We start from the raw sequence: 25,779 nt of genomic DNA, 5'->3' as shown, positions 1-25,779 counted from the left end.
AAGTTCACCATGATCTGGGCAGAGGAGGGATGGAGAACTGAGTGGACTCATTCCTAAAGTTCACCATGATCTGAGCAGAGGAGGGATGGAGAACTGAGTGGACTCATTCCTAAAGTTCACCATGATCTGGGCAGAGGAGGGATGGAGAACTGAGTGGACTCATTCCTAAAGTTCACCATGACCAGGGCAAAGGAGGGATGGAGAACTGAGTGGACTCATTCCTAAAGTTCACCATGATCTGGGCAGAGGAGGGATGGAGAACTGAGTGGACTCATTCCTAAAGTTCACCATGATCTGAGCAGAGGAGGGATGGAGAACTGAGTGGACTCATTCCTAAAGTTCACCATGATCTGGGCAGAGGAGGGATGGAGAACTGAGTGGACTCATTCCTAAAGTTCACCATGATCTGGGCAGAGGAGGGATGGAGAACTGAGTGGACTCATTCCTAAAGTTCACCATGATCTGGGCAGAGGAGGGATGGAGAACTGAGTGGACTCATTCCTAAAGTTCACCATGATCTGGGCAGAGGAGGGATGGAGAACTGAGTGGACTCATTCCTAAAGTTCACCATGATCTGGGCAGAGGAGGGATGGAGAACTGAGTGGACTCATTCCTAAAGTTCACCATGATCTGGGCAGAGGAGGGATGGAGAACTGAGTGGACTCATTCCTAAAGTTCACCATGATCCGGGCAGAGGAGGGATGGAGAACTGAGTGGACTCATTCCTAAAGTTCACCATGATCTGGGCAGAGGAGGGATGGAGAACTGAGTGGACTCATTCCTAAAGTTCACCATGATCCGGGCAGAGGAGGGATGGAGAACTGAGTGGACTCATTCCTAAAGTTCACCATGATCCGGGCAGAGGAGGGATGGAGAACTGAGTGGACTCATTCCTAAAGTTCACCATGATCCGGGCAGAGGAGGGATGGAGAACTGAGTGGACTCATTCCTAAAGTTCACCATGATCCGGGCAGAGGAGGGATGGAGAACTGAGTGGACTCATTCCTAAAGTTCACCATGATCCGGGCAGAGGAGGGATGGAGAACTGAGTGGACTCATTCCTAAAGTTCACCATGATCCGGGCAGAGGAGGGATGGAGAACTGAGTGGACTCATTCCTAAAGTTCACCATGATCCGGGCAGAGGAGGGATGGAGAACTGAGTGGACTCATTCCTAAAGTTCACCATGATCTGGGCAGAGGAGGGATGGAGAACTGAGTGGACTCATTCCTAAAGTTCACCATGATCCGGGCAGAGGAGGGATGGAGAACTGAGTGGACTCATTCCTAAAGTTCACCATGATCTGGGCAGAGGAGGGATGGAGAACTGAGTGGACTCATTCCTAAAGTTCACCATGATCCGGGCAGAGGAGGGATGGAGAACTGAGTGGACTCATTCCTAAAGTTCACCATGATCCGGGCAGAGGAGGGATGGAGAACTGAGTGGACTCATTCCTAAAGTTCACCATGATCTGGGCAGAGGAGGGATGGAGAACTGAGTGGACTCATTCCTAAAGTTCACCATGATCTGGGCAGAGGAGGGATGGAGAACTGAGTGGACTCATTCCTAAAGTTCACCATGATCCGGGCAGAGGAGGGATGGAGAACTGAGTGGACTCATTCCTAAAGTTCACCATGATCTGGGCAGAGGAGGGATGGAGAACTGAGTGGACTCATTCCTAAAGTTCACCATGATCTGGGCAGAGGAGGGATGGAGAACTGAGTGGACTCATTCCTAAAGTTCACCATGATCCGGGCAGAGGAGGGATGGAGAACTGAGTGGACTCATTCCTAAAGTTCACCATGATCTGGGCAGAGGAGGGATGGAGAACTGAGTGGAAAATGGGGAGAGCAAGAGAAACCAGACTCAAGTGATCAGACTACAGAAAACACATGAAGCTGTCAAAGATAATTTTCCAGTCCCAAAGGGGACTGTTCTTCCCCTTCCAGGGTGGCAGCCCTTATCACGGGGCTCAGGCCTGAGAAGCCGGGAGCCTGTCACACTCACACACAAAGTTAGCACAGGCACTTCGGATGTGGCAGAGCCCTGACTCCAGGCTCTAAACTATAGCACCAAGCCTCCAGCATGACTCCCCTAGACTGCCAGAGGATACTTTAGCCCTGGCCTGGGACCAGGCTCATACACAGCTTTATCAACCCAGTCCAGAAAGGGGGACAGAGCTCTGGTCCCACGACAGTGCACAGCGTGCACCCATTCCTGTCTTGGTGCAGAATCAGAGGACAAACTCATGCACACACACGTGTGGGCATACATACATACACACGCACACAGGGAGACCTAGGCCGCCCAGCCAGTTCATCTCCTGCACAGTAAGCCATGACAACCAGCAAAGCCAGGAGTTCTGCCCAAGTCCACACCACTCTGAAGACACCCCAAGACCCCTGAGGTCAGCCCCCTAGATACTGTACCTCTCCAGGCCTTCCGACTGCTTGCTCTGTAGCTCATCCTGGTTGGACTGGTTGTCATCCTTGTCTTCTTTTCCTATCTCCTGAGCCTGTAGGCAAGAAATGGTGAAAAGTGTGCACGGAGGGATCTGCATTGGGGTCTCTCCAGCCTCCTGCTGGCTCTCATGCTTAGGAAAAAGCACTGAAAGGCAGCTCTCTAGAGGATGGAGACCACACAGGACATAAAACAGAAAGCCTGTGTACTGTACAGTGAAGCTTCCCGAGCTCTGGCTAAGTCCCCAGGCTCACGGCTGCTCCCTAGGTTGGCCGTGGCCTGGCAAGGAGGAGACAGGACAGATGACCACAGCCACTGTACACAGAGTTAGAAAGCAGAGGCTGAAGGAGAACACACAGGAGAAGAAAACCCTGCCTCCTGCTGCTAGAAGCCAATATTTTCAGTTACAGAGAAAGCAAAGAATCCATGAACACCCCAAGTCCACAGAGGCCCAGACTAGCAGCACCAGCAATATACAGGCGTGCTAAAATTCAGTGGGCAGAGTAGGGGCATCAGGAAAACCCTAGAATGGAAGAATCCTGGAGAGATGGAGTCTTAGTGGAATAGTAAAGAGCTATGCCCCAAACAAAAAGGGTACCATCCAACTCCTGGACAAAGGAAGATAAAATGTTCCTTTGCTTCATTCCTGCCCCCCACCCCCACCCCAAGGCTCCAGGTCCATCAGTAGGCAGTGATGCACCCTTCCCAGTAAGAAATTACATCTTCCATTAAAACAAACAGACAAACAAACAAACAAAAAGCCAAAATCCCAGCTGGGTGCCATGGCTCTCACACCTGTAACCCTAGCATTCTGGGAGGCTAAGACAGGAAGATTTCTTGAGCACAGGAGCTTGAGTGCTCTCAAGAGCAAGAACAAAACCCTGTCTCACTAAAAATAGAAAAATAAGCCAGGCATTGCGGCGGGCACCCGTAGTCCCAGCTACTTAGGAGGCTGAGGCAGGAGGAATGCTTGAGCCCAGGATTCTGAGCTTAGGACTCTGAGTTTGCTGTGAGTTATGATGATGCCACTGTACTCTAGCCTGGGAAGTAGCAGAGTAAGCCTATCAAAAAAACAAACAACAACAACAAAAAAAACCTCATTCTAAAGCTTGAGTTTCGAGGCAAAACTCACAACCTGGTTGAAAAATAATGGGGGTGATATGGGGAGGCTACTGCTAATAATTTCAAATATTTTCCACAAGGTTAAAAAGTATAATTACCTGGGGTCAATCCCATGTTCTAGCACTTCCTACCTGGGAAGTCTGTCTCTTCCACTGTAAAATAGGACAGTAAAGCCATAGCTCTCAGGCTATGGATTAAATTAGATCACGCGCATAAAACCTGACTCCTAGTCCAAAGAAGGCATGACCTAGATGCTAGCTCCTCTTCCCACATTCCTCTCTCTATCGTCAGCCTAAGATTAAAAAAAGAGAAAGAAAGGAAGGAAAGGGAAAGGAAAGAGGGCTCAGCACCCATAGCACAGTGGTTAACTGGTGCTGGCACAAGCACCAAGGTGGAGGGTCCAAACCAGGCCTGGGCCAGCTAAACAACAATGACAACTGCAACAGAAGAATAATAGTAGGGCGTTGTGGCAGGCGCCTGTAGGCCCATCTACTTGAGAGGCTGAGGTAAGAGAATCGCTTAAGCCCAAGGGTCTGAGGTTGCTGCAAGCTGTGAGGCCAAGGCACTCTACCGAAAGCGACACAGTGAGACTCTGTCTCAAAAAAAAAAAAAAGAAAGAAAGGAAAGGGAAAAGAAACAAAAAAGGTTTTGCCAGTGCCAGTCCCCATTCCAGGACCTGCACTCCTTCTGTCACACCGACGGGAGCCCCGTCTGCTCTGGGACACATGGTCAACAGGAGAGGTGGGGCAGGAGACAGCTCACTCTGCCTTCCCCAGTGGGGTCCCCAGCCCTGTGCCCATAGCCCCCCACACCTCTCCACTGGCAGCCTGAGCCCCAGCAGCTGTGGCCAACTCTGCCATCTGGATAGGCGAGGAAGGGCAGGGCCTGAACTAAAACCCAGCTCCTCTGAATTACATTAAAAATAGAAACGCTGCCTGTGCACACCTCCTGGTGCCTGCAGCAGAAGGGCTCCCTGCCAGGGCTGCCACTCCTCATCCTGTCAGCCTGGGCACAGCCTGCAGATAATGACAGGGGCGTGCGGCCTCCCCCACCCCACCTCTTTCCCCTTCTAGGATTTGACTCACAACTTGTCTTCTGCAAACCACACCACACTCATCAAATACCTTCTCTCTGACTTCCCAAGAAAAAAAAACAATCGCACAGGCCAACTCCACTTAACAAACTAAAATATGAATAATAAACTGGGATAATCATAATAAAAATTTGGGGATTGAGCCCAGAGTCAGGAAAGACTCCATGACTTTCAGCCACACACAGTGAGGATGTAGACAGGCAGACAAGGGGGCCGGCTGCAGACCACGTCTTTCCACCCACTCCCTTCCTGTTTCCTCTTGTGTATTTTCACGAGGAAAGAAACGAGCTCTACTGCCATAGAAAAGGGAATACTTTGGGGAAACACCTAGACAGAGGGTCTTTGGAGTAGTTTTACTTGCTCCCTTGACCTTTTTGCCCTAGAAAAGGAAGCAAAAGAACCAGATGAGGAAACCAGCCGCGTTGGCATTCTTCAGAAAGGGGAGACAACAGTACACCCTAAGTCTCTGGCCTAGGGCTACACAGGACGCCATTTCCTCACCCTTTACTCAGCTCTAGGGTCTTGGCTTTGTGTAAGATGCAGTCCTCAGTTAAATAAATCACACAGCATTCGTACAGCCCACTGAACAAACAGGTAGATCTGATTCTATGAGAAGTAACTTAGAAGTAAGTCAGGGGACTATTCTTAAATTTTAAGAGCATATTCACAGGTAGTTTTTGTAGCATAATTTCAATTTTTATGGGAAGAAAAATATAGAAAATAGATAAATGTTTATATGTATACATAAAATTTTGTGGAAAGACACATGAGCAACGTTAATGGAAACTGCTCCATCCCGGCCTGTGGGGTAAGTATCCAGGAAGCAGAGGACTTGTACCTTGTGTATTATTTGAAATAGTTTTATGATCACTTTCTAATTTAATATAAAATTATGCTTATAATTCAATGAGGCTTAACTATGGTAATGGTTTCAAAGGTGTATACATAAGGTAGAGCTTATCAAATGGATGTGCAGTTCATCATGTCAACTGAGTCTCAATAAAGCATGAACAAAAACTAGTATAACTCAGATCTGTGCCCTGCTCCTATACTTGAGAGACACAGAGACTATGGCAAAATGGGCACAAGCCTGCGGAAAGGATAAAGGGACTGCACCAACAGGTGGGCCTATTACACAAAGGGGCTGCTGTTCTCTCCTCCAGCTCCACTTCCCTGCTCAACCTCTCCATACCCTGAAGATGGAGAGAGCCTAGAGGCTGAGCCTTCCCTGCAAAGAGCTCCATTTGGTCAGCCAACCCAAGCACCCACATTGCCCACACTCGGACAGACCAGTCACCAGGTATAGCCTAGGCCTTGCTCTGCCTGGGCTAGCCACATCAAGGAGGTGCCTCATGAAAACCAAACTCAAGTCTGATCCCGCCACTGCTTTATACCAGGTGACCTGCCCCAGAAGGAAAGAGGCAGCATTAAGTCTTAGATAGGACGTACAAATCTCTTTTCAGGTCCCCAGGTAATTCTAACATTGGCCAGGTTTGGGGAGCCAGAACAATGGAACCCCCTCCCTGACTGGGTCACTGTCCCACTCACTTACTGCCTCACAATTCACCTGCTCTAAACCCTTCCTAGCTAATCCTACCTGCCCTTGCCTGTGCCTTTATATCCCTCCAGCTCTGCAAACAGGTCTAGCAGAGACCTGGTGGCTCAGGAAGGGTTTGTCGGAGAGGAACATGTGCTCAAATGCAGTCAGCTTTCACACTCCACCCTGTCTCCAGCACACTTTCCACTAAAGGCTTTCAAGCAAAGTTCATATTAAACATCTTTTTGTTTGTTTTACCCAACAAATTTCCATTTTGCCCAAACCAAATGCTCCCTTTAACTTGCAGAAACCAAGTATCAGAATCACTCTTCTCCTAACCAACCCACAGAGGAGAAAAAAAGCGATCTTCCTGGCTTAAAGCTCCATAAGCACAAGATCGATGCTAGAGTCATCTTTGTACTCCACATGGGTCAGCCATCATACATGCCTGCCCAGTGCTTACATCTGGCAGGAGAGACAGACAAACCACCAGAAAGCAAAACAAGAAGCACTAAGAGGAACAAAGAGAGGGAACAATTCATCCTGCTCAGAGGCAGTGGTGTCAGAGGTGGGCCTCCAAGACTGTGGAAGAGCTTGCCAGGATAAGAGGGGAAGCAGCACGGCAGGCAGGCAGCAGCAGAGGCAGAGGGAGGGTGAGCTCCAAGAATGGTGGGTGGCAGACCCAGCTGGAGGGGGGCAGGTGGGTTTTGCACAGGGCAGGGAAGGATAGATGGGCCAGGATGGGAAGTGCCCTGAAATCCACTGTCTACATAGTTGCTTTGCACATAAGCCAGTGGTCAACTTTCAGTTGCTGAATGAATAAATAAATGGATAAATGTATGGGGGGGAAGGATTTAATTCATAGCAGCAACAAGAGCAAGAATGGCCAGAAGCTCCATTTGGGCACAGTCAGGGCCATGCCTTAATGAATTAGAGGGGAGAGAACTTCCAGAACCCTATCCTGGGATGGGCAGGGCTCCAGTTCCATAAAGTGGCTGCCAGAGAAATGAGGCCCCAGCCCAGACCACCACCCAGAGAGACTCACCTCCCTCTGGGCTCCATCCAGTACCGGAGAGAGCATGTCAACATCCTGCAGGTTCTCTGAGATCCGGCTGCGAAAACCAAAGTCCTGGAGACAGTGGAGATAGGGAGGTCAGTTCTGCCTCTGCCACAGTCAGCACCCACCTGGAACTCTTCTCTACCTGACTCCAACTTTCCAGAAAGGTGTCGACCATGTGCCAGGCTCTGTGCTAAACACTTCAACATCTACTAATTTAATCTTCACAATAACATTGTGACTAGGTGGAAAGCTGTGTGCTAAAGCAGGTATGGCAAAATCACTTTGTTGTTTTTTTTTGGGGGGGGGGTTTGGTTTTTGGCTGGGGCTGGGTTTGAACCCACCACCTCTGGCATATAGGGCCAGCACCCTACTCCGTTGAACCACAGGTGCCACCTGGCAAAATCATTTTGTATACTAAAAGTGGTAAATGTGGCTATTTACTGTAAAGGTCTTTACATTTTTCCACATGTTTGAAAATTTTCATAATAAAATTATGAGGAAAAAATAACCTTAAGAGACTTAAAATCCCACCCTCATCCCAGAGATGAGGGAGCAGGTGGAAAGCATGTACACTTTGCCCAAGGTCACACAGCTGGTGAGCAAGGGGGTTGGGGCACAGGGCTGACTCCAAAGCCCAGGCTCTTTCCATGACACACGCTGCAAAGTATGTCACTTTCCAGCTGTCTCTCCCCTACAAGGGCCCAACCAAGGCACCACTCAGAAAACCTACAGGCAGAGTTTGGAAACAAGGCCTGGTGGGCTCTTTCTAGCTTGCTGTGCCTCCTTTTCCATACAGGTGCCTCTCTGGACTATGGGGATTAATAAGTGGCACTTTCTGCATAGGCTCCTCTTAGGGACAGGCAGCAAGTGCCCACACCAGTGCCAGTTCTTTGCTGCCCGTTGGCTGCCACAGGACCACAATCCCACCCCCTCTGAGCCTAAGATCCCCACCGGGCTAAGCGGTGGATTGCTACCCAACAGCATGCTAATGGGGACAGTTCTGTCATCAGTCTGATAAATGGCAGGACGCCCAGATAAGGTCTGGTCCTGCTGTCCACAGTGCACTCCATCCACTCCCATGGAGAAGAAAAATGCTGATGGGCACATTTCGCCACATGGGTGACTGCGTTAGAAGAGCCAGACCCTTTGCTTCCAAGGGTTTTGTGACATGGCTATTCTTCGTGGACAATTTTTGCCAACAACCACGACTTTTTGCCTTCCTTTCCTAGTTTGTGGGTTTTTCTTCTTTTTTTGGTGACATTTTCCTTTCAGTTTGAGTTCTATTCCACTTAATGCCATCTGCCTCCTAAGCCCATGGCTCAGTGAGGGGCCAGAGAACACAGCCTCCTAATTCTTCCGCACCCCCTCATATCATTACTGTTCATCCCTGCCCCTCTCCCACTAATCCCTGTGCTTTGATCTGCCTCTTCCAAACAGATGGAGGATGGTTTACAGAGGTAACACTCTGCCAAAAAGCACCCCAAACTACTCCCCTTAGATACAGACCTAGCAAATGAAACTAGGATACAGCAGGCTGGGTAGGTCTGTGACAAAGAAACCATGCATTCCAGGACAAAGCCTTAACTTTAAAAATGAAACCACAGCACAGCTCCTGGCCAGAGTCTGGAGACTGGTCTTTGCCACAGCTCAGTGATCCCATAAATACAAACGCACCAGTCCCTAATCTCCCAGAGACCAAAGGCAACCCATGTGATCTCACAGGCAATTTGGAACAGTAACAGTAACAGCAGCTAACATTCTAATGTCATTAAATATATAACAATAACGTTAATGTTTATATGCTAACATTTTACATTCTTTACTTCACTCTCTTCTTAGAGCAAATCTATAAAGTAGGTAGTGCTATCCTTAGTTAATGGGTTGTGAATCTGGAGCTAGACAAGAGCTAAGTATGATGTCTAACTTCCCTACGCACAAGCTGTGTGATGCTGGGCAGATTATTTAACCTTGGAACTCACAAATCCATGCTCTTCACCACTACTCCACTATCCTCATCTCAACTCACCAGGCCACAGAAGGACTTGAGGTCAGAAGCTGTGGACTCTGAGAGCTGCAGTTCCTTCACTTGTTCACTGATCTCTGACTCCTGGGAAGAGAAACCCACAGAGAAATCCCCCAAAGCACAGGGCCTCAGTTACTATCCAGAGAATCCTGTTCAGGCCATGCTGCCAACACAGAGCTCAGCTCAAACTGAAATCTACCTCTTCTTGAAAACTCTAAGGAGGCCCAGGGACCATGCCATTTTCTCCAAACACAGGCAGCAGCCTCCACCCCCTGGGACTGGGCCAAATATAGATGATCACACTCTGAATCAGACCAACAGAGATTTACACATGTAAGGAAAGCCAAGTGTGGTGGAGGTGGTCAGAGGGTTGGCAGTATCCTAAAAAACAGAATGAGAGCATCTTTTCCAGAAAACAGATAAAAGCTCTTTAAATGAATTCCCTCACCAGCTACCTGGAGGAGCAACACGGCTAAGGGTTATAAAATCTAAAATGCCCTTTGGGACATTTCCCCAGGGGGACCTATTTCTGTCTATTCTGGTCATTGGCTTGATCTTACCAAAGCAACCACTTCCACATCTTGGGTGGGTTCAGAAAGAGCCACAGAAATTGATGAGAAGACTCTTCTTATTACCCAATTACCTATGCTGGGGCAGGATACACCCAACTGTGGTACCCACCCCATCTCTCCCACTACACACAATGTTTTCTTCTAGCTGTAGGAACTCAGACTATTGCAACCATGACTGACCCTAAATTGATGTCAAAAAGCAGAAAGAGGAGGCAGGAAGAAGTAAAAAGAAATAACATGAGTATCCCAGGAGGGTGCCAATAGAAAAGCAAATTTCTGCTCTGTATTTCAGTACCAGCAGGTTAGCAATTTCGTTCAGGATTTTACTGCCTGCTGGGTCTGGACGTATTTGTCACAATTAAGGGCTGGGCTGATGTTGACAGCTCAGTGCAGGGACTGCAAATGAAGCCCCTAACTCAGTACTGAAGACGTGGAGATGGGAACCGACAAGGGTGAAGAGAACAGCAGAGGACTGCAGCTGGCCCCTGCCTGTGGGACACACCGCCTTACCTGGCTGGCATCTGATCTACTCTCTTTTGGGGCAGACGATTCCTTCTTTGTCTCCTTCACCTCTTCTCTCCTGGAACACTCCTCTCCTGCATTCACTGTGTCCTCTGGTGCCTCCTTTTTAGAAGCTTTGGCAGACTCATCACCCCCTGGGCCCACCTTGGAGGGCACCAAACTCCTGGAAGCCCCAGGTTCGCTCTTCTCATTCTCTGCTTTTTCTGGGAGCCCAGGACTTGCCCCTCTTCCCTGTCGTCCTTTGCCATCAGCACTGCTCAGACTGCTGTCTGCACCTTGGCTGAAATGCTTGCTAGAAGTAAGGAGACCTGAAGCATCTGAATCCGGAGAAACAACCTTCTTCTCCCCTGGCTCGCTTGTTCTTGGAGACTCCTAGGGAGCAGCAGACCAAGTCAGAGAGGAAGGTATCAGAAATGTATCAAAGGAGTTTAGAGAAGTGCTGCCAGATAGGACTGCCATTCCTGGATCCACCTGGGCTAGAGTTCTGACCCCCATGACTATCAATCACTCAAACAATCTATGCTTTTTAAAACATAGATTCCTGGCTCCACCCCAGATCTACTGAATCAGAATTTCGACAGTGATTTGGATATACCCAATCTGACTCCTATTCACTGGTGAGCTTGGAAATCACTACATTGGACTATTCAACTTCATTACCACCAATTATGTTCTCAAGTAATAAATCTGTCTCACTCCGGTCCCATTAGCCAAATAATAAGACTGCAGACTCAGAAGCCAGTATTTATTTAAGATGATGATGGATGTTCATGTGAGAGAAAGGCAGCAATGTCTAGAATTTCTATTTTTCATTTTTAATGGACGGTGGGGGGTACAGAATATCAGGAAGGTGCCCTTCGTCCCTAAAGCCTCCCTGTCCATGCTGACCATCAGCAACCTGGAGAGAGCAACCTCCATCAAGGACCTGCCAGCTGGGTCCTCTGGGAAGCAGATGCCAAGATGGGATTAGCTATGCAAGAGGTTTGCTGAGGAAGATGTTTACAAAGGACAGTAGAGGCAAGGACAGCCTTCAGAACACAACACAGGGCAAATACCTGTGGTGGGAAAGAAGAGCCTCAGGGCACCGCAGTTCTGAGAAAGTCTTGGCCAGCCCAGCAGAACCCCCAAGCAGGATGTCATTAGAGGAGTCCCACATTCAGCAGAAACTGTCCTGCTTTCGAACCCATTGTGCCCCGTCCTCAGAAGGAAGCATGGCCTTGCCATGAAGCAGGGTGTGTTGAAAGGGCAGCCAGTGGCTATCCTTCTATTAAGCTCCCCTTGGCAGGGTCTCTTGAAAGGAGATCTTGAGCAGTGTACCTTTGGAGTGGCACACCCTGCTTCAAACACACAAATTTACTTTAAAGACTAGAGAAAACCGGGCGGCGCCTGTGGCTCAGTGAGTAGGGCGCCAGCCCCATATGCCGAGGGTGGCGGGTTCAAACCCAGCCCCGGCCAAACTGCAACAAAAAAACAGCCGGGCATTGTGGCAGGTGCCTGTAGTCCCAGCTGCTTGGGAAGCTGAGGCAAGAGAATCGTGTAAGCCCAAGAGTTAGAGGTTGCTGTGAGCTGTGTGAGGCCACGGCACTCTACCCAAGGGCGGTACAGTGAGACTCTGTCTCTACAAAAAAAAAAAAGACTAGAGAAAACCTAAGGCTGTTTCCACTTAAATTCTTTAGAGTCAATCAAAAGAGGGGGGGAAACCCTCACTTGTAAATACAGCCAGTGATCTTTTCCGGGCTCAGGCTGAGTATCCTTCCACCCAGAAAAGATCTGTGCTAACACTTGGGCTGCCAATTTCTGATCAGAGATTTTTTTCTTTTCTTTCTTTCTTTTTTTTTTTTGTTGTTGTTTTGGAGATAGAGTCTCACTCTGTCACCCCGGCTAGAGCACAGTGGCATCATCATGGCTCTCTGCAACCTCAAACTCCTGGGCTCAAGCAATCCTCCTGCCTCAGAGGACAGAAGAGGCAAGGAGAGCCTTCAAAGCACAATGCAGGGCAGACACCAGTGGAGATACGGCTCTCTTGAGCAGCTGGGATTACAGGCATGTGTCACCATGTCTAGCTAATTTTTCTATTTTTTGTAGAGATGGGGTTTCACTCTTGCTGGTCTCAAATTCCTGAGCTCAAGTGGTCCTTCCACCTCAGCCTCCCACAGTGCTAGGATTAATGCATGAGCCACTGTGCCCCACCCCAATCAGAGATTTTTTTGAAGACTTAAACAAGGCACATAATGACTAAAGAGTGAAAGATCCAAGAAGCCCTAAACGTGACATTTACTGATGCTTTGTTAAAGTACCTACTGTACCCATAGGTATAACCAGTGCGTGCAGGGCTGACAGGCTATTGACAAGCTAATCCAAGCTTCCTAAGGACAGTTTAAAAAGGCAGTAAAGCAGAGTATTTGAGAGCTCAGCTTCAAAGACAGACTACCTAGACTCAAATTTTGGCTTCACATATGCAGATGTGTGACCTTAGGCTAATTATTTATTTATCTGTGCCTCAGTTTCTTTCTCTAAAATACCAGGATATAGGTATGACTAAGTGAGATAAGACTCATTAAGTGAGTTAAAGAACTTAGGACTGTTCCTGACATAACTGTGGGTGTACACCATAAATGTTAACTAATGTTACATGATGAGTGCCTTCTCTGTGCCAAGCACTGCCTTGGGGATCTGAATAGACATAGATCCTGCCCTCAAGGAATCGAGCTAATATTGAGAAAAGTGAAATGTCCCAGATGGCCCTGGTTACGAGCCTTGACTTCCCAAAGCAAACAGGACACAAGATGCTATGGTGATTCTGTCACAAGGCCTGGGCCTGTCCCAGAAAGAAAAGCAGAAGGGGTACCTTGGCAGCACACAGCAAGAGCCCCTCCAGGGCTGCCCCTCTCAGTAGCCTAACCTCTAGCCTGGAATAAAGCTGCCAGGATCACTGGCCTCAGAAAAGGACACCAGACAAACTCCTCCTCTTCAAAAGAAGCAGTTTCAGGTTGAGACCCAGCCTGCATTCAGCAAGAGCTCCAATAACCAGGCTGTGGGGCTCTGAGGACTCCAAGGAGTGGAGGTGGGCAAAGGATATCTAGCAGCCACATCCCCTCACTCAGCAAGTAGGGCCAGTCTACCCTGGCCAGGTTCACCCTGAGATTAAGGAAAGGCTCTCCTGCTTGAAGTTGAAGGTAAAACTCCCAGGGCTGCCTGGAAACAAACCCTGATTTAAAGACAGAGGAAGTATCAGACCACAAACATCATCTGGGGCCTTCAGGATAAAGCTCATACCTCCTCACTTGGCCCACAGCCCTTCTGGCCCAGCCCCTGCCTACTTCTCATGGTTCACCTCCAGCCAAACCTGCGGACATTCACTCTTCCCACCTGTGGATAAACATGCCATTTTGCTGCTTTGTCATACACACTTAAAACACCCACTCACCTACACATACACTCTACGCTGACAAAGCCCTACTGGGTGTCACAGCTTCACCTCTTTCAGGACACCTTCCTTGATCCCTGGGTCTGGTGACCTAAGATGAACCTTCCCCATCCTATACCACAGTAGCCATTATAACAGCTGGTTTCCCTTACCAAATTAGCTCCCTATTGTCCTTAGTACCTGGTTTCTGGCACATAGTAGGTGCTCAGCAAAGGCATATTGACCGGATTGTTTTAAATGAATAAGATTATCATGCAGAGACAGGAGCTGAGGCTTTCCTTCCTATTCTGCAAAAATGGAGATGTAGTATTTATTTCACAAGGTTATGTAGTGAGTAGACTATATTTATTACAGTGCTTATTAAATGGAAAATAGCTAGGCAAATATTAACTATTAATTAACTACTCAAGACGATAAAAAGCAAGTAACCTATCAAGAATCAGAGAATGCCAGCTACAGATAGAATTCCCATTCTTACACATGGGAAGACAGTCAGACTCTAAGAATCTTAGGTCCAATCTAATTCTAAAGCTTAAATTCTTTAAAAGATGATTTTCATATGATGGTTTGTTCTAACTTGTCTATGTAAATACTACAGAGTAAAAGATGGCTAATATTAAAATACATGGCTTGCATTCTCTGTATCCATGTTGAGTAACTGTAATGACAGGACAGCCAGAGGTCCACCTTGAGGATGGAGAAGGCAGAGGGAGGCTTGTAGACTCTCCACGAGTGGACAAACAAGAGAGGCGTGTCCTGAAAACCCACTCTATGCTACTCTCCGCTCCCTTCTAGGACCCTGGCTCCTTGTCAGGGCCCTGGGCTGAGGCCTAAAGCCCCAAGCAGAATGCACACTCCAGGCCCCAGCCACAGGGGCGCTGTGGGGGAGGCGAAGGCACGGGGCCTATGGGTGTGGCCCAGGTGTGCCCTCAGCTCATCCCTGCTCAGACTCCTGCCTCCTCCTGTCATATCCCCAGGTCCTTGAGTATCGCAAGGCACATATCTGTTGCTTTTTCAAATAAGACCTTACCATCTGCATGAGAAGGGGATATAGGAGAGTGCTTGTAAGAATAGTTTCACGTGGCTCAGTGCCTGTAACTCAAGTGGCTAGGGCACCAGCCACGTACACTGGAGCTGGCAGGTTCGAATCCAGCCTGGGCCCGCCAAACAACTATGACAACTACAACCAAAAATAAAACAGCTGGGCATTGTGGTGGGTGCCTGTAGTCGCAGTTACTTGGGAGGCTGAGGTAAGACAATCACTTAAGTCCAAGAGTTGGAGGTTGCTGTGAGCTGTGACGCCAAGGCACTCTACCCAAGGTAACAGCTTGAGACTCTGTCTCAATAAAAAAAAAAGAGTGAGAGAGAGAATAGTTTCATGAATATTTAACATACTCCCCAAAAGCCATGAGGCCTCCAGTGCTACAATTCCTCTCCTCCGACCCAGAGCTCAAAAGCAAGGGGGGGTTGCAAGCCACAGGAGCTGAATACCATGTCTGTGTATTGACTCAGTTCTGGGAAGATGCCCACCACGCTGATCAGCAATCCAGTTTATTTTGCAGGTTTCATTTCCACCCAGTTGGTCTCGATTCTCTGTACAGCTCCCAGTGTTTTTGCACGTTCCAATCACACTGACATCATCCTGTTATTCCTCAGCCCAGGCTTCCTCCTGCTCCTTTGATCTACTGATGGGCTTTTCACCAGCCCCACATGGCCACATGCTGCCCACTGGCCTACCCTTCAGCCCACCCTTGTGCTCACTCTGTTCTCAGCAATGGTTCCCTGAACTTTTTCCCTCTTGAGTCTACAACCGGCTAGAAGGAGGTTTAAGTCAGAAGGCAGGCGAGGAGGGGGAAGAGCGATGCATTCTTGCCATCCTACTGCCCTCTCATGGAATCATGAGCAAAACGCCTGCTCAGTGAGACAGGGCAGAGTGAGCCTCAGCAGTGGATCTCTATCCAGGACTGCCTGGGACGCTGAGCAGTGGGGAAAGTGGGCAGTTCAGAGAATCCAAAGACTGTTCCCTGAGTCGAAGGCCATTTTCAAAGGGCAGGGTCCAAGCAAAGGTTGTCCTGCCTGTCCTGAAACCCCCATCCATACCTACCACTAACATTCCCCACCAGGAAAAGCCCAAATTGCTGCCTGATGTTAGAAAGTAGAAATCCAACACTCCATGTGTCAAAAAAAAAAAAAAAAAATCCTAAATCTGCTGGGATGCTAGAGACAGGGGTGGGAGGTGTATTTAACACCGCCCATTCCAGACATTCCCCCATCACGCTGGGGTGCCTATTTATATTAAAGAAGTTACAAAAACGTTTAAAAGCTCCCACTACCCAAAAGGAGCCCACAAGCATCAGAAGGAAGTTTGTTTTTTGTTTTGTTTTGTTTTTTTGAGGCCCCGCTTTCACAGTCTGTATTTGTACTGAAAATCAAGATCAAGTGAGCTTTTGCCCTTCTGCTCCACGGGAGGTTTCTGTCCTCCCTGAGCTCGCCTTAGAGAAGGAAAGTTTTTAGAAGTCAGAACACGTCGAAAAAGAAAATGCCTTTTTGTTGATATTTATAATCCATTATGAAGTAAATGTTAACTGGCCCAAGTGAATTACGATCAATCTATAGCAGGATCTTCAATCCTCCAGCTGACAGCAGAGACTAAGTACCCACTCTACCCGGAACCTGGGAAAGCCAAGGGAAGGAAAGAATACAACACAACCTGCCTGGAGAGCCTCCCTGTCCCAGCGTGGCTTATTCGCTTGTTGAACGCATTCATTCCCTTGCTTGTTGAACAAAACATACCCAAGCACTTGTATGTTCCAGGCAGTGGGCTGGGTGTTACCCAGACAAGTAGACAAGAACAGACAGAATCTCCACCCTCAGTGTGCTCATTCTCATGGACACAAACAAGCAAGCCCTCTCCCCTCCTCCTATTCATGGTCCTCCTTCAAGGCACAAAACCTGAGCATCTCCTTGGAGTCCAGCAACACAGGTCTCACCAGTGGGAAGAGAAGAAAACAAAGTTGTCATTTCAGAGAGCCAAACAGACTGAGGCTTTGTATTTCATCCAACCAGACCAGGCCTGCTCAAAAGGGACAGTTTCAAAGTAGATATATTTCAGGTTGATGATGATAAAGATGGGACACTCAGAAACAAGTGTTACATTTGGCAGGAAGTGTTAAAGTCATAATCAAAACATATCTGACTGTGCAGGGCCAAAAAGCTATACAGTTTCTGAGATAATAGACAAAGTCTAACAAAAAAAAGGTCCTCCCCGACAGGTAGAATAGGGTCACCTGGAAGGTCCATCCACAACTCCGGTCTCAAGTACCAAGTCAGGTGCTATCAGCCAGCATCTGAAACCTCAGCTGACCAGAGACAGTAGCCTGGATCTCGAGGCAACATCAAGACCAAGGAATAAGAGTTAGAAACAGTAAGGGATATTGAGGAAACAAATTTAAATCCATGATATGAGCACTTTTGTTTTACTGGCCCGTTTTGTGGTAATTCTAATGAAGTGTGAGTGACTTGTTTGATTTTAAGGTATTTAAAAGAATTTGGTTCTCTGAAAAGTTTAACTAATTGAGCCTGCAACCAATATTTAAATGTTTAAGGAAATCTAACTTGTTGACCTCATTATTCATTGTCTGTATAAATACTTTGGGAATATTTTAAGAAATATTAATTATTTAAAAATTAATAGGCCTGGCTCAGCGCCTGTGGCTCAAGCGGCAAAGGCGCCAGCCACATACACCTGAGCTGGCGGGTTTGAATCCAGCCCAGGCCCACCAAACAACAATGACAGCTACAACCGAAAAATAGCCAGGCACCGAGGCAAGCGTCTGTAGTCCCAGCTACTTGGGAGGCAGAGGCAGGAGAATCACTTGAGCCCAGGAGTAGGAGGTTGCTGTGAGCTGTGATGCCGTGGCACTCTACCCAGGGCGACAGCTTGAGGCTCTGTCTCAAATAAATAAATAAATAGTGAAAATGAATAAGCCGGGCGCAGTGGCTCACACCTGTAATCCTAGCACTCTGGGAGGCTGAGGTGGGTGGAGCTTACAGGTTCAAGACCAGCCTAAGCGAGAGCAAGACCCCATCTCTACTAAAAAGACAAAAAAAACAGGCAAGAGGATTACTTGAGCCCAAGAGTTGGAGGTTGCTGTGAACTATGATGATGCCATGGCACTCTACCCAGGGCGACAGCTTGAGACTTGGTCTCCAAAAAATTAATAAACTGGACACTAAACAAAGGACGCACAGTAGGGACTATTCTTTTTCAAATATAAAAACACATTAGAGGTCTTAGGTATTTCAATGACATGATGAGTTCGGTGCGGTTTTATTATTGTTTTGGGGTTTTTTTTACAAAGAACATTCAATTTTGGGTGGATATTCTAGAAGTTATTCCCATCCATATTCTGTATTTTCCAGCCCTCATGCTTTTGCTCAAGCTGTTTATTTGCCCAGAACAACCCCTTATATCCTCCATCTCTGTAACTTACCTACTTTTCAAGATACCCGTTACATGGCTCAGCACCCATAGCACAGTGGTTACAGCATCGGCCACATGCAACAAGGGTGGAGGGTTCAAACCTGGCCGTGGCCTGCTAAACAACAAGGACAACTGCAACAAAAAAATTAGCCGGGCATTATGGCAGGAGCCTGTAGTCCCAGCTACTTGGGAGGCTGAGGCAAAAGAATTGTTTAAGCCCAAGAGTTCGAGGTTGCTGTGAGCTGTGACACCACAGCATTCTACCGAGGGTGACATAGTGAGACCCTGTCTCCAAAAAAAAAAAGACTCCCATTAAATGTTACCTCTTCCAACAAGTTTTCCATGATGTCCAGGGAAGTAATGTCTTCCACCAAAGGTCTCCCCCAAATAGCATACCAATGCTATACCTCTGTACACACACTGCTCTGCTGTATAGCTTCCTATAAATTTTATTCCTTCCTTTAAATTTTATTCATTTAAAATTTACTGAGCACTTACTAAGTACCAGTTCTTCTCCCTAGGTGCATACTCCCTGAGAACCCAAGCCATGTCTTAGCAATAATCATACCTCCCATGGAGCCCAGCACAGTGTCCTGATATAGATTTAGCATGTTAACATTCAGGATGCTGTTACTTTTCTGTTAAAACATTTGGATGGTTCCCAGTGCCAATGTAATCCAATCCAAACCGCTTGACCTGCCACTGAGGTGCTCCGGGGCTCAGCCCAACCTACCCACACAGTCTCATCTCCCACTGCCATCCCATGCACGCTATGTACTCTAAAGAGACACCTCGTCCGCCCCAAGCTTACCCTGCACCTTCTGCCTCTGCCTGTACGGTTCCTGCATTTAGGCTTCTCTCTCACCTGCTCATCCTCCTGCTTCACCTCAGCTGAACTCCATGGTGCTCTGCTTACGTTCCTTACAGCCTCATTGCATTCTAGCCTGTCTTAGTCATTTAAGTCTCTCTTCTACAACTATGGAGACTCTTACAGAGCAGTAATCATATCTCATTTATGCTTGTATGACCTATAGCACCTAGAAAAGTGCCTCGTACAGAAACAGTCATGAAATAGTGATTATTTGGTAAATGAATAAATGAATGAATTACCTTCCCCTCTTGTCCCACCCACCCTACCTCTTGTCTCACCCACCCTACCTGGACAGGCCTAGAGCAAAATGATTCTCTTTCCAAATATCCATCCCACAAATTAGAAAGACTTAATATAAGGAAGAAAGTTGTTGCACTGCCTGCAGGGGCTTACCTCATACTCAAAGTCGTCCCCAAGGGCTCCAACATCCAGGTGCAAGTTCTTAAGGAGCTCACTTGAGCTCCGGACACTCTAGAAATAAAAGTGATTATGATGGTAAGTCAAAAGAAACTTGTCAGCCCAGGGTGAGAGGCATGCAGAGGGAAAAGTGGGATACTGCTGAACTGGCAGGCGGGGCCCAGACAGGGCTTCCGAGGACTCTAAAGCAGGACCTCCACTAAGGCAGCCTCACTAAACAGCCCTTCACCCAGTGTGAACATTGCTTTGTGCCAAGCAAGTGGCCAAGAAGCTTCTTGTAGGTTATGCTTTCTGGTTCAGACCTAGCAGGCACATCGACCAGTTAAGGAAGCTGTGGGCTGGAAAACCATTTTTACTTAGTTTCAAAATACACAGAGATTAGCCAAAGGTGGAAAGAACTCACTCACGTATCATCACATGAGTGGATAAGCAAAACGTGGCCTCCACACACAACAGAACAGTGTTCAGTCTTAAAAGGGAACCAAGTTCTAATACGGACTTCAGCATAGATGAGCCTTGAAAACATCATGCTAAGCAAAATAAGCCAGACACTAAAGAACAAATATTATATAATTCCACTTACATGAGGTACCTAGAATAGGCAAATTCACAGAGACAGAGAGTAGATTAGAGGTCACCAGGGGCAGGAGGGAGGGGAAGGGGGAGTCATTGTTTAATGGGCACAGAGTTTCTACTTGGGATGATGAACAAGCTCTGGAAACGAGTGGCAATGGGAACACAACACTGTGAAGATAATACCACTGAATTTTAACTTAATGGTTAAAATGGCAAATTTTATGTTTTATATATATTACAATAACAAAATATTTTCAAAAGAAAAAAAAGTACAGGGGTCTCCACGCCAGGGAGAAGACACCATCATCACCTGGTTTTCACTCTCCTCCTCTTCGTTCTCCACCCCTAAAGCCAAGAGGTTGAGAGTATTCTTGTCCTCGTGAATAGAGCCCAAGAGACCTTTTGCAAAGGCTGATGTCTTGAGTCCCTGTGAAGGGTCCAAAATAGAGAACAGTCAAGGGACACAACATGGGTACCTTTGGAACGATCTTTATTTAGAATGCCTTCCCCATTCCTGGTTACTCTAGCTCACCCTGAGGACTCCCTTCTTCAACTCCTACTGCCCAGGATGCAAGTACAGGGAAATAAGCACTGGGGTCTCTACAGCATGGGTCTGTCCTCCAGAGTTCACCTTCACACAGGTGCGACTCAGCTTCCCAACTAGATTATGAACTCTGAGGACTCAGCCTATTCTCTTTATCCACAGGCCAACGTTCCCAGCGAGGCACACAGGAGGTCCCATGGTAACTAAATACGCAGAGCGTAAGAGAAAGTACTTACCTGCCTGTGTTCTCCAAGCTGACCAGACTCCACTGAGCTCCCCAGGCTCAGATTTTGAGATCCACAAAGAGTAGGGGGTAGGGCATCCACAAGGCCTCGTAAAGGAGCCAGGCCCCCAAGAGGAGCGTGAACTGGGGCTAATGAGGAACCCAGGGCCTGGGCAACAGAAAACATCTTGTTACAAACCCAAGAAGCCACATGCCTCTGACAGTGTTGGAGACAGATATAAAAATAAAACATCTAAATCCTGCCCACTCAAATTTAAACCACCTCCGCTCGAGGCTGCTAATGAAACACAACATCCAGAAATTACCATTGTGCCAACTGCGTGAGAAATCACAGGCTGGTTTCCTGATTCCCATAACTCTAACGCTATCTCACAGTAAACGGTTTCTTTTACATCTGGCAGATGCTGCATGGGATTCTGCTCTCCTTTCAGAAGCCAGAGAGGAAGTATGCGGGAAGGGATTGCAGAGACAGAATCCTCATCCTTCTCTCAGAAGGAGAAGTTGCAATAGATGAAGTTTAAAATTGATGAGTCAAGAAAAAACAGTCTAAGCATACTATTTACAAAGATGGAAGTAAACACCAAAAGAAAGTGGCTGCCACTGGGGAGCGCTTTGTATTCCAAAGAATTGCTGTACCTTGCTATATGCCTTTTAGTATTATTTGACTTTTTTAAAACTATGGGCACGTGTTCCTTTAACATGAACACAAACTATGAAAAAATATACATGAGCAACAAAACAAGGATTCTCCTTCCATCTCCACTGATGAGGAAGATGGCTGAAGGAAGCCCTTCTCAAGGGCAGTAGTGGTGCTGACTAGGTCCTTTCTTTTCCTTGTTCCCAGAAGGACCAAAAGAGGCCTTCATTCTAGGACTGGGGAAAGAAACCAAGCTGGGAGTGAAAATTCATGAAACCTCAGGCTACTCACAGAGTCTCAGATTCTGAGTTTACTCACCTACAGGATGGAGACAAAGTGTACCTTGACCCCTAAGAATGTTGGCTGAGAAGCTCAATAACAATGAGTGCCAGGGGCCTTTGAGCAACACCAACATCATGGAATTGCTATTATCTCAGGGAGTCATGTTACAATAATCTGGGCTTATCAGAAATAGACACAAGGGGACAATTTACCAAGAACTCTTCAAAATTCATTTCTCAAATTTAAACTATATAAAAAAACACAAAAATTTGGTGGCGCCTGTGGCTCAATGGAGTAGGGTGCCAGCCCCATATGCTAGAGGTGGCAGGTTCAAACCCAGCCCCGGCTAAAAACTACAAAGAAAAAAAACCACAAAAATTCCTTTCCTCTCTAATCCCAAAGGGACTGAAAGGAGAAGGGGGAACCCAGAGGAAGTCAGGCCGGGAAGTTCAGATGGCCCATCTTCGCACCCACGACCTTGGCCCAGGGGCTGCACCAGTGGGCAGGTCCTCCATAGGACCTGTTTCTGCACAGGGAAGGCATCAGATGCTTATCTAGAGAATGAGGTGAGAACCACTCCCAAGACTTTGCAGGTTTGCTTACTGTGGAATATCTTTGCTAGGGAGAAAAGGAGCTGATAATGATGACACTGGCCAACAGTGCACAGGCTAAACACCTCACATGCAATGTCTTATTTTACTCTCAACAACCGAGGTGGGCTCTGCCACGATCCATGGTACCCGCGTGAATCCATGGAGGGTGGTAAGGTTGAGAACCCTGCCCAAAGCCACAGGGCCAGTGAGAGGCAGAGACAGGATCAAAACCCAGGGCTATCTCTAAGATGGCATTTTATACCACCTTCCGGTTACAGCAGAAAAAGGGCCCAGGAAAGCTTCTCCAAGGTAAACTGTGGGCAAACCAGGCCTTACTCCTCCGGGCTTCAGCCCTCCCTACCAGCCCGTGTATCAGTAATCAAAATTCTTCCCACACTGTATTTATGGAAAATTATAGACTCCTAACATGGCTCATTTGCTAACATGCTTGAGGCTTGAAGAAGGGCGACAGGCATGCTGAGGGCTTTGTTCCCTCAGGCCTTTACCAAATCAGGGGTTAGCTAGGAAATTACATACTCCTGGCTCCTAGCTGATCATCTTCTATAGATGGCCATTAACTCTTGAGTGTGGGGATATGCATGGCGTTGTCTTTCAGAGCAGATAAACTTACTGCCATTGGGCTAATTAAAACTTTCAGGATAATCTGCAGCTTATCTGATATTTATAGTGCTGCAGTAGTTATTAAAGCTAAGGGAGAACCAGTGCAAGCCAACAATTAGGAACCAGAGGGAACAACTGGGTAAAGCCACAGCTGGGCAAACAGCAAAAGAATAGCTAGGAAATTCAGACTGATCCCCCATGGTCTCTGATCCAACCTGGCTTCCGAATGAAGAATGGGGCAGAATGACAGGGCAAGGCCAAAGTAGAGGAGGAAGTGAAATCACAAGTGACATCTCAAACAGGGTCTGCACAAGCCTGACACAGGTAATCCACGAGGTTTTCTGGGGACCCTGGGAGACAAAAAGCAGGAGCAGAAGCAGCTTACTGGACAGCAGAGACTCTGGGCTTCAGTCTCGTGGGAGTAATAACTCCCAGTTCCATGTGATTCGAAGAAGGGATAAAGTTCAGAGCATTGGGATGTGGTATCTACTTGGAAGGACCTCTCTCTGGAATCAACTAATTGGAAAGGCTTCCCAAACCCCAAAAAGGTATCTATATCCTGCATGAATGCCAGGGTCAGTACTACCCCGCCCATCTTCAAAACTGATTTTTCTTTTCTTTTTTTTTTTTTTTTGGAGACAAGGTCTTGCTCTGCAGTCTAGGCTAGAGTACAGAGGTGTCATCATAGCTCACTGCAACCTTAAACTCCTGGGCTCTGATGATTCTTCTGCCTCAACCTCCAGAGTAGCAGGGACTACAAGAATGTACCACCACAACCAGCTAATTTTTCTAATTTTTTGTTGAGACAGAGTCTTGCTCTTGCTCAGGCTAGTCCTGAAATCCTGACCTCAATCAATCTTCTTACTTCGGCTTCCCAGAGTACTAGGATTAAAAGGCAGGAGCCACCGTGCCTAGCCAAAACTGATCATCTTTAACACATGTGAACCACTCATGAATTACAGTTAGAGCCAAGGATGGGAAGTCATAGATAACCTCAGCCCAAATTTCTTTATTCTTCTCAGATAAAGAAATTTGAAATACATGTCTTCCTGTAAGATGCCATTTGGATAGTTAAGGGATCAACAGTTACCAAGACAAGGTAAAAAGCAGACCTGATGGCTGCAGCAAGACATCACTTCCACCTGTTCCCTCCCTGCCAAGTTCACTGAGGCCTTTAGGCCATTCACTTTAAGAGGCCTACCTGGTGGTGAAGCGGCATCTCGCCTGGCTCTGTAGCAAGCCCTCTGTCGGAGCTCAGCTCGACTAGCCCCTGCCTGAGGGAGCTGCTGCTTGGCTGGAAATGGGCTTCCTGAGAGGTCTCCTGCCCACCAGGGGCAAGGGCCACCTCCTGAGATTGTTCCAGCAGCTCTGGCCCCCACATCAGAAAACTTGAGTCCCTGTCCATAGCTCTGATGGCTTCACGCTCACCCTCACCAGACATCCTGGAAGACTCAGCTGCCATGTAGCAGACCATGCTGGCGATGTCTTTGCATGGCATTTCCTGCATGCTATCAGGCAGCCCCAGGCCCTCCAGCCGCCTAGAGATCTTGACCATCTGCAGGATGTGCTGGTAGAACCTCTGATCCTCAGAGTAGTCTTCACTTTCTGACTGTACCTCAGGACACACACTGGACAACTGAGGAACTAGGAAGGGTCTGGAGTATTGATCTCTGGGTCCTGGGCCTGACTGACCCTCAGCCTGCTCAAATCCCTGCAAGCTCTGCAGGTCCCAAGGAAAGTTGTTCACCTCGCCCAGGATGTGAGAGTCAAGATGTGAGGCCAGGCTGCTGCTGTTATCCAAGTCAGGCCCGGACTCACTAGGCTTCTTTTCTTCATGAGGGGACTCTAGAGACTCTGGGGGGTGTCTCTTCTCACTGGCAAGAGACTCCTCTGGGGCACTCCCTGAAGGGGCGTTCTGAGCTGGCTCTGATGGGGGATCAGGTGGTATCAGGAAGAGTCCCTGAGGTGGATCTTTAGCTGAGACTTCTGGAGCCTCAGGGTCACTGAGCTCTGTTTCCTTGCAGCTCCCTGGGATGTCCTTCTTGATAAGCTTGGAGACCTGGCCTATCCACAATCCTGGGGCCTCTCTCCTCTTCCTCCCCCTGCCCATGCTACCACCTTGCCCAAGAACCCCCTGCCAGCTCAGGTCTTCAGTGGGGCTGCTATCTAACAAGAACAGCTTGCTCTTCCTGGTAGACGGTGTATGGTCAGAAGAACATGAGGACAGGGAGGGCTCCTCCTCAGGGAATAGCAAGGGACTGAGATTCTGGCCCTTGTCCCCCCCAGGGCCAGTGGAGCTCAATTTGGCTAAGCTGCGGCCGTGCTGCTCTCCTTTCAGCTGTAAGCCCTTGGGGGTTTCAGAAAACGTTGCGTGGACAGGGGCCTGGCTCTTGCTTTCTAACATATCCTGCCAATTCTGGAGAGGCCCAGTGTCCTGAGGGCCTGGAGTGCCGGATTTCTGCTGTCTGGTCCTCATCTCCAGCTCTTCTATTTCTGGGTCTGAAAACCCCAGGTAGATTTTCTCTGTCACCTTTTGGCCTTTCTGAGCTGGTTCTGATGCCTGCTGATCACCTAACTCGGGTGGGGACCTGCCTAAAATTTTCTCCACGTCGGCAAAGATCTGGTTTCGGAAAGCTTGGCCTTTGGAGAGTGGCTGCAGCTTGCTGGGGAAGGCACCCAAGAGAGGCCAGGGGGTG

The 25,779-nt window shown here is 47.8% G+C and overlaps 1 protein-coding gene across 3 annotated transcripts in view; it reads right to left on the bottom strand.

Moving 5' to 3' along the window:
- The window catches only part of CEP164 (centrosomal protein 164), a 70,441-nt gene that overhangs the window by 20,445 nt on the left and 24,217 nt on the right, over positions 1–25,779 (bottom strand). For all 3 annotated transcript variants that reach the window (XM_053594777.1, XM_053594778.1, XM_053594779.1), the window contains exons 5-11: positions 20,943–21,098; positions 20,473–20,589; positions 19,563–19,640; positions 10,377–10,760; positions 9,298–9,378; positions 7,257–7,340; positions 2,429–2,514 (exon numbers count right to left, since the gene is read on the bottom strand). In XM_053594777.1, the coding sequence (XP_053450752.1) occupies positions 2,429–2,514; positions 7,257–7,340; positions 9,298–9,378; positions 10,377–10,760; positions 19,563–19,640; positions 20,473–20,589; positions 20,943–21,098 (986 nt within the window). The remainder of the gene's footprint in view (positions 1–2,428; positions 2,515–7,256; positions 7,341–9,297; positions 9,379–10,376; positions 10,761–19,562; positions 19,641–20,472; positions 20,590–20,942; positions 21,099–25,779) is intronic.

Source organism: Nycticebus coucang, chromosome 6 (assembly GCF_027406575.1).
Source record: "Nycticebus coucang isolate mNycCou1 chromosome 6, mNycCou1.pri, whole genome shotgun sequence".
In the NCBI taxonomy this organism is placed as follows: Eukaryota; Metazoa; Chordata; class Mammalia; order Primates; family Lorisidae; genus Nycticebus; species Nycticebus coucang.
Note: the sequence above shows the minus strand (reverse complement) of the source record. Positions and strands in the feature narration are given on the sequence as shown.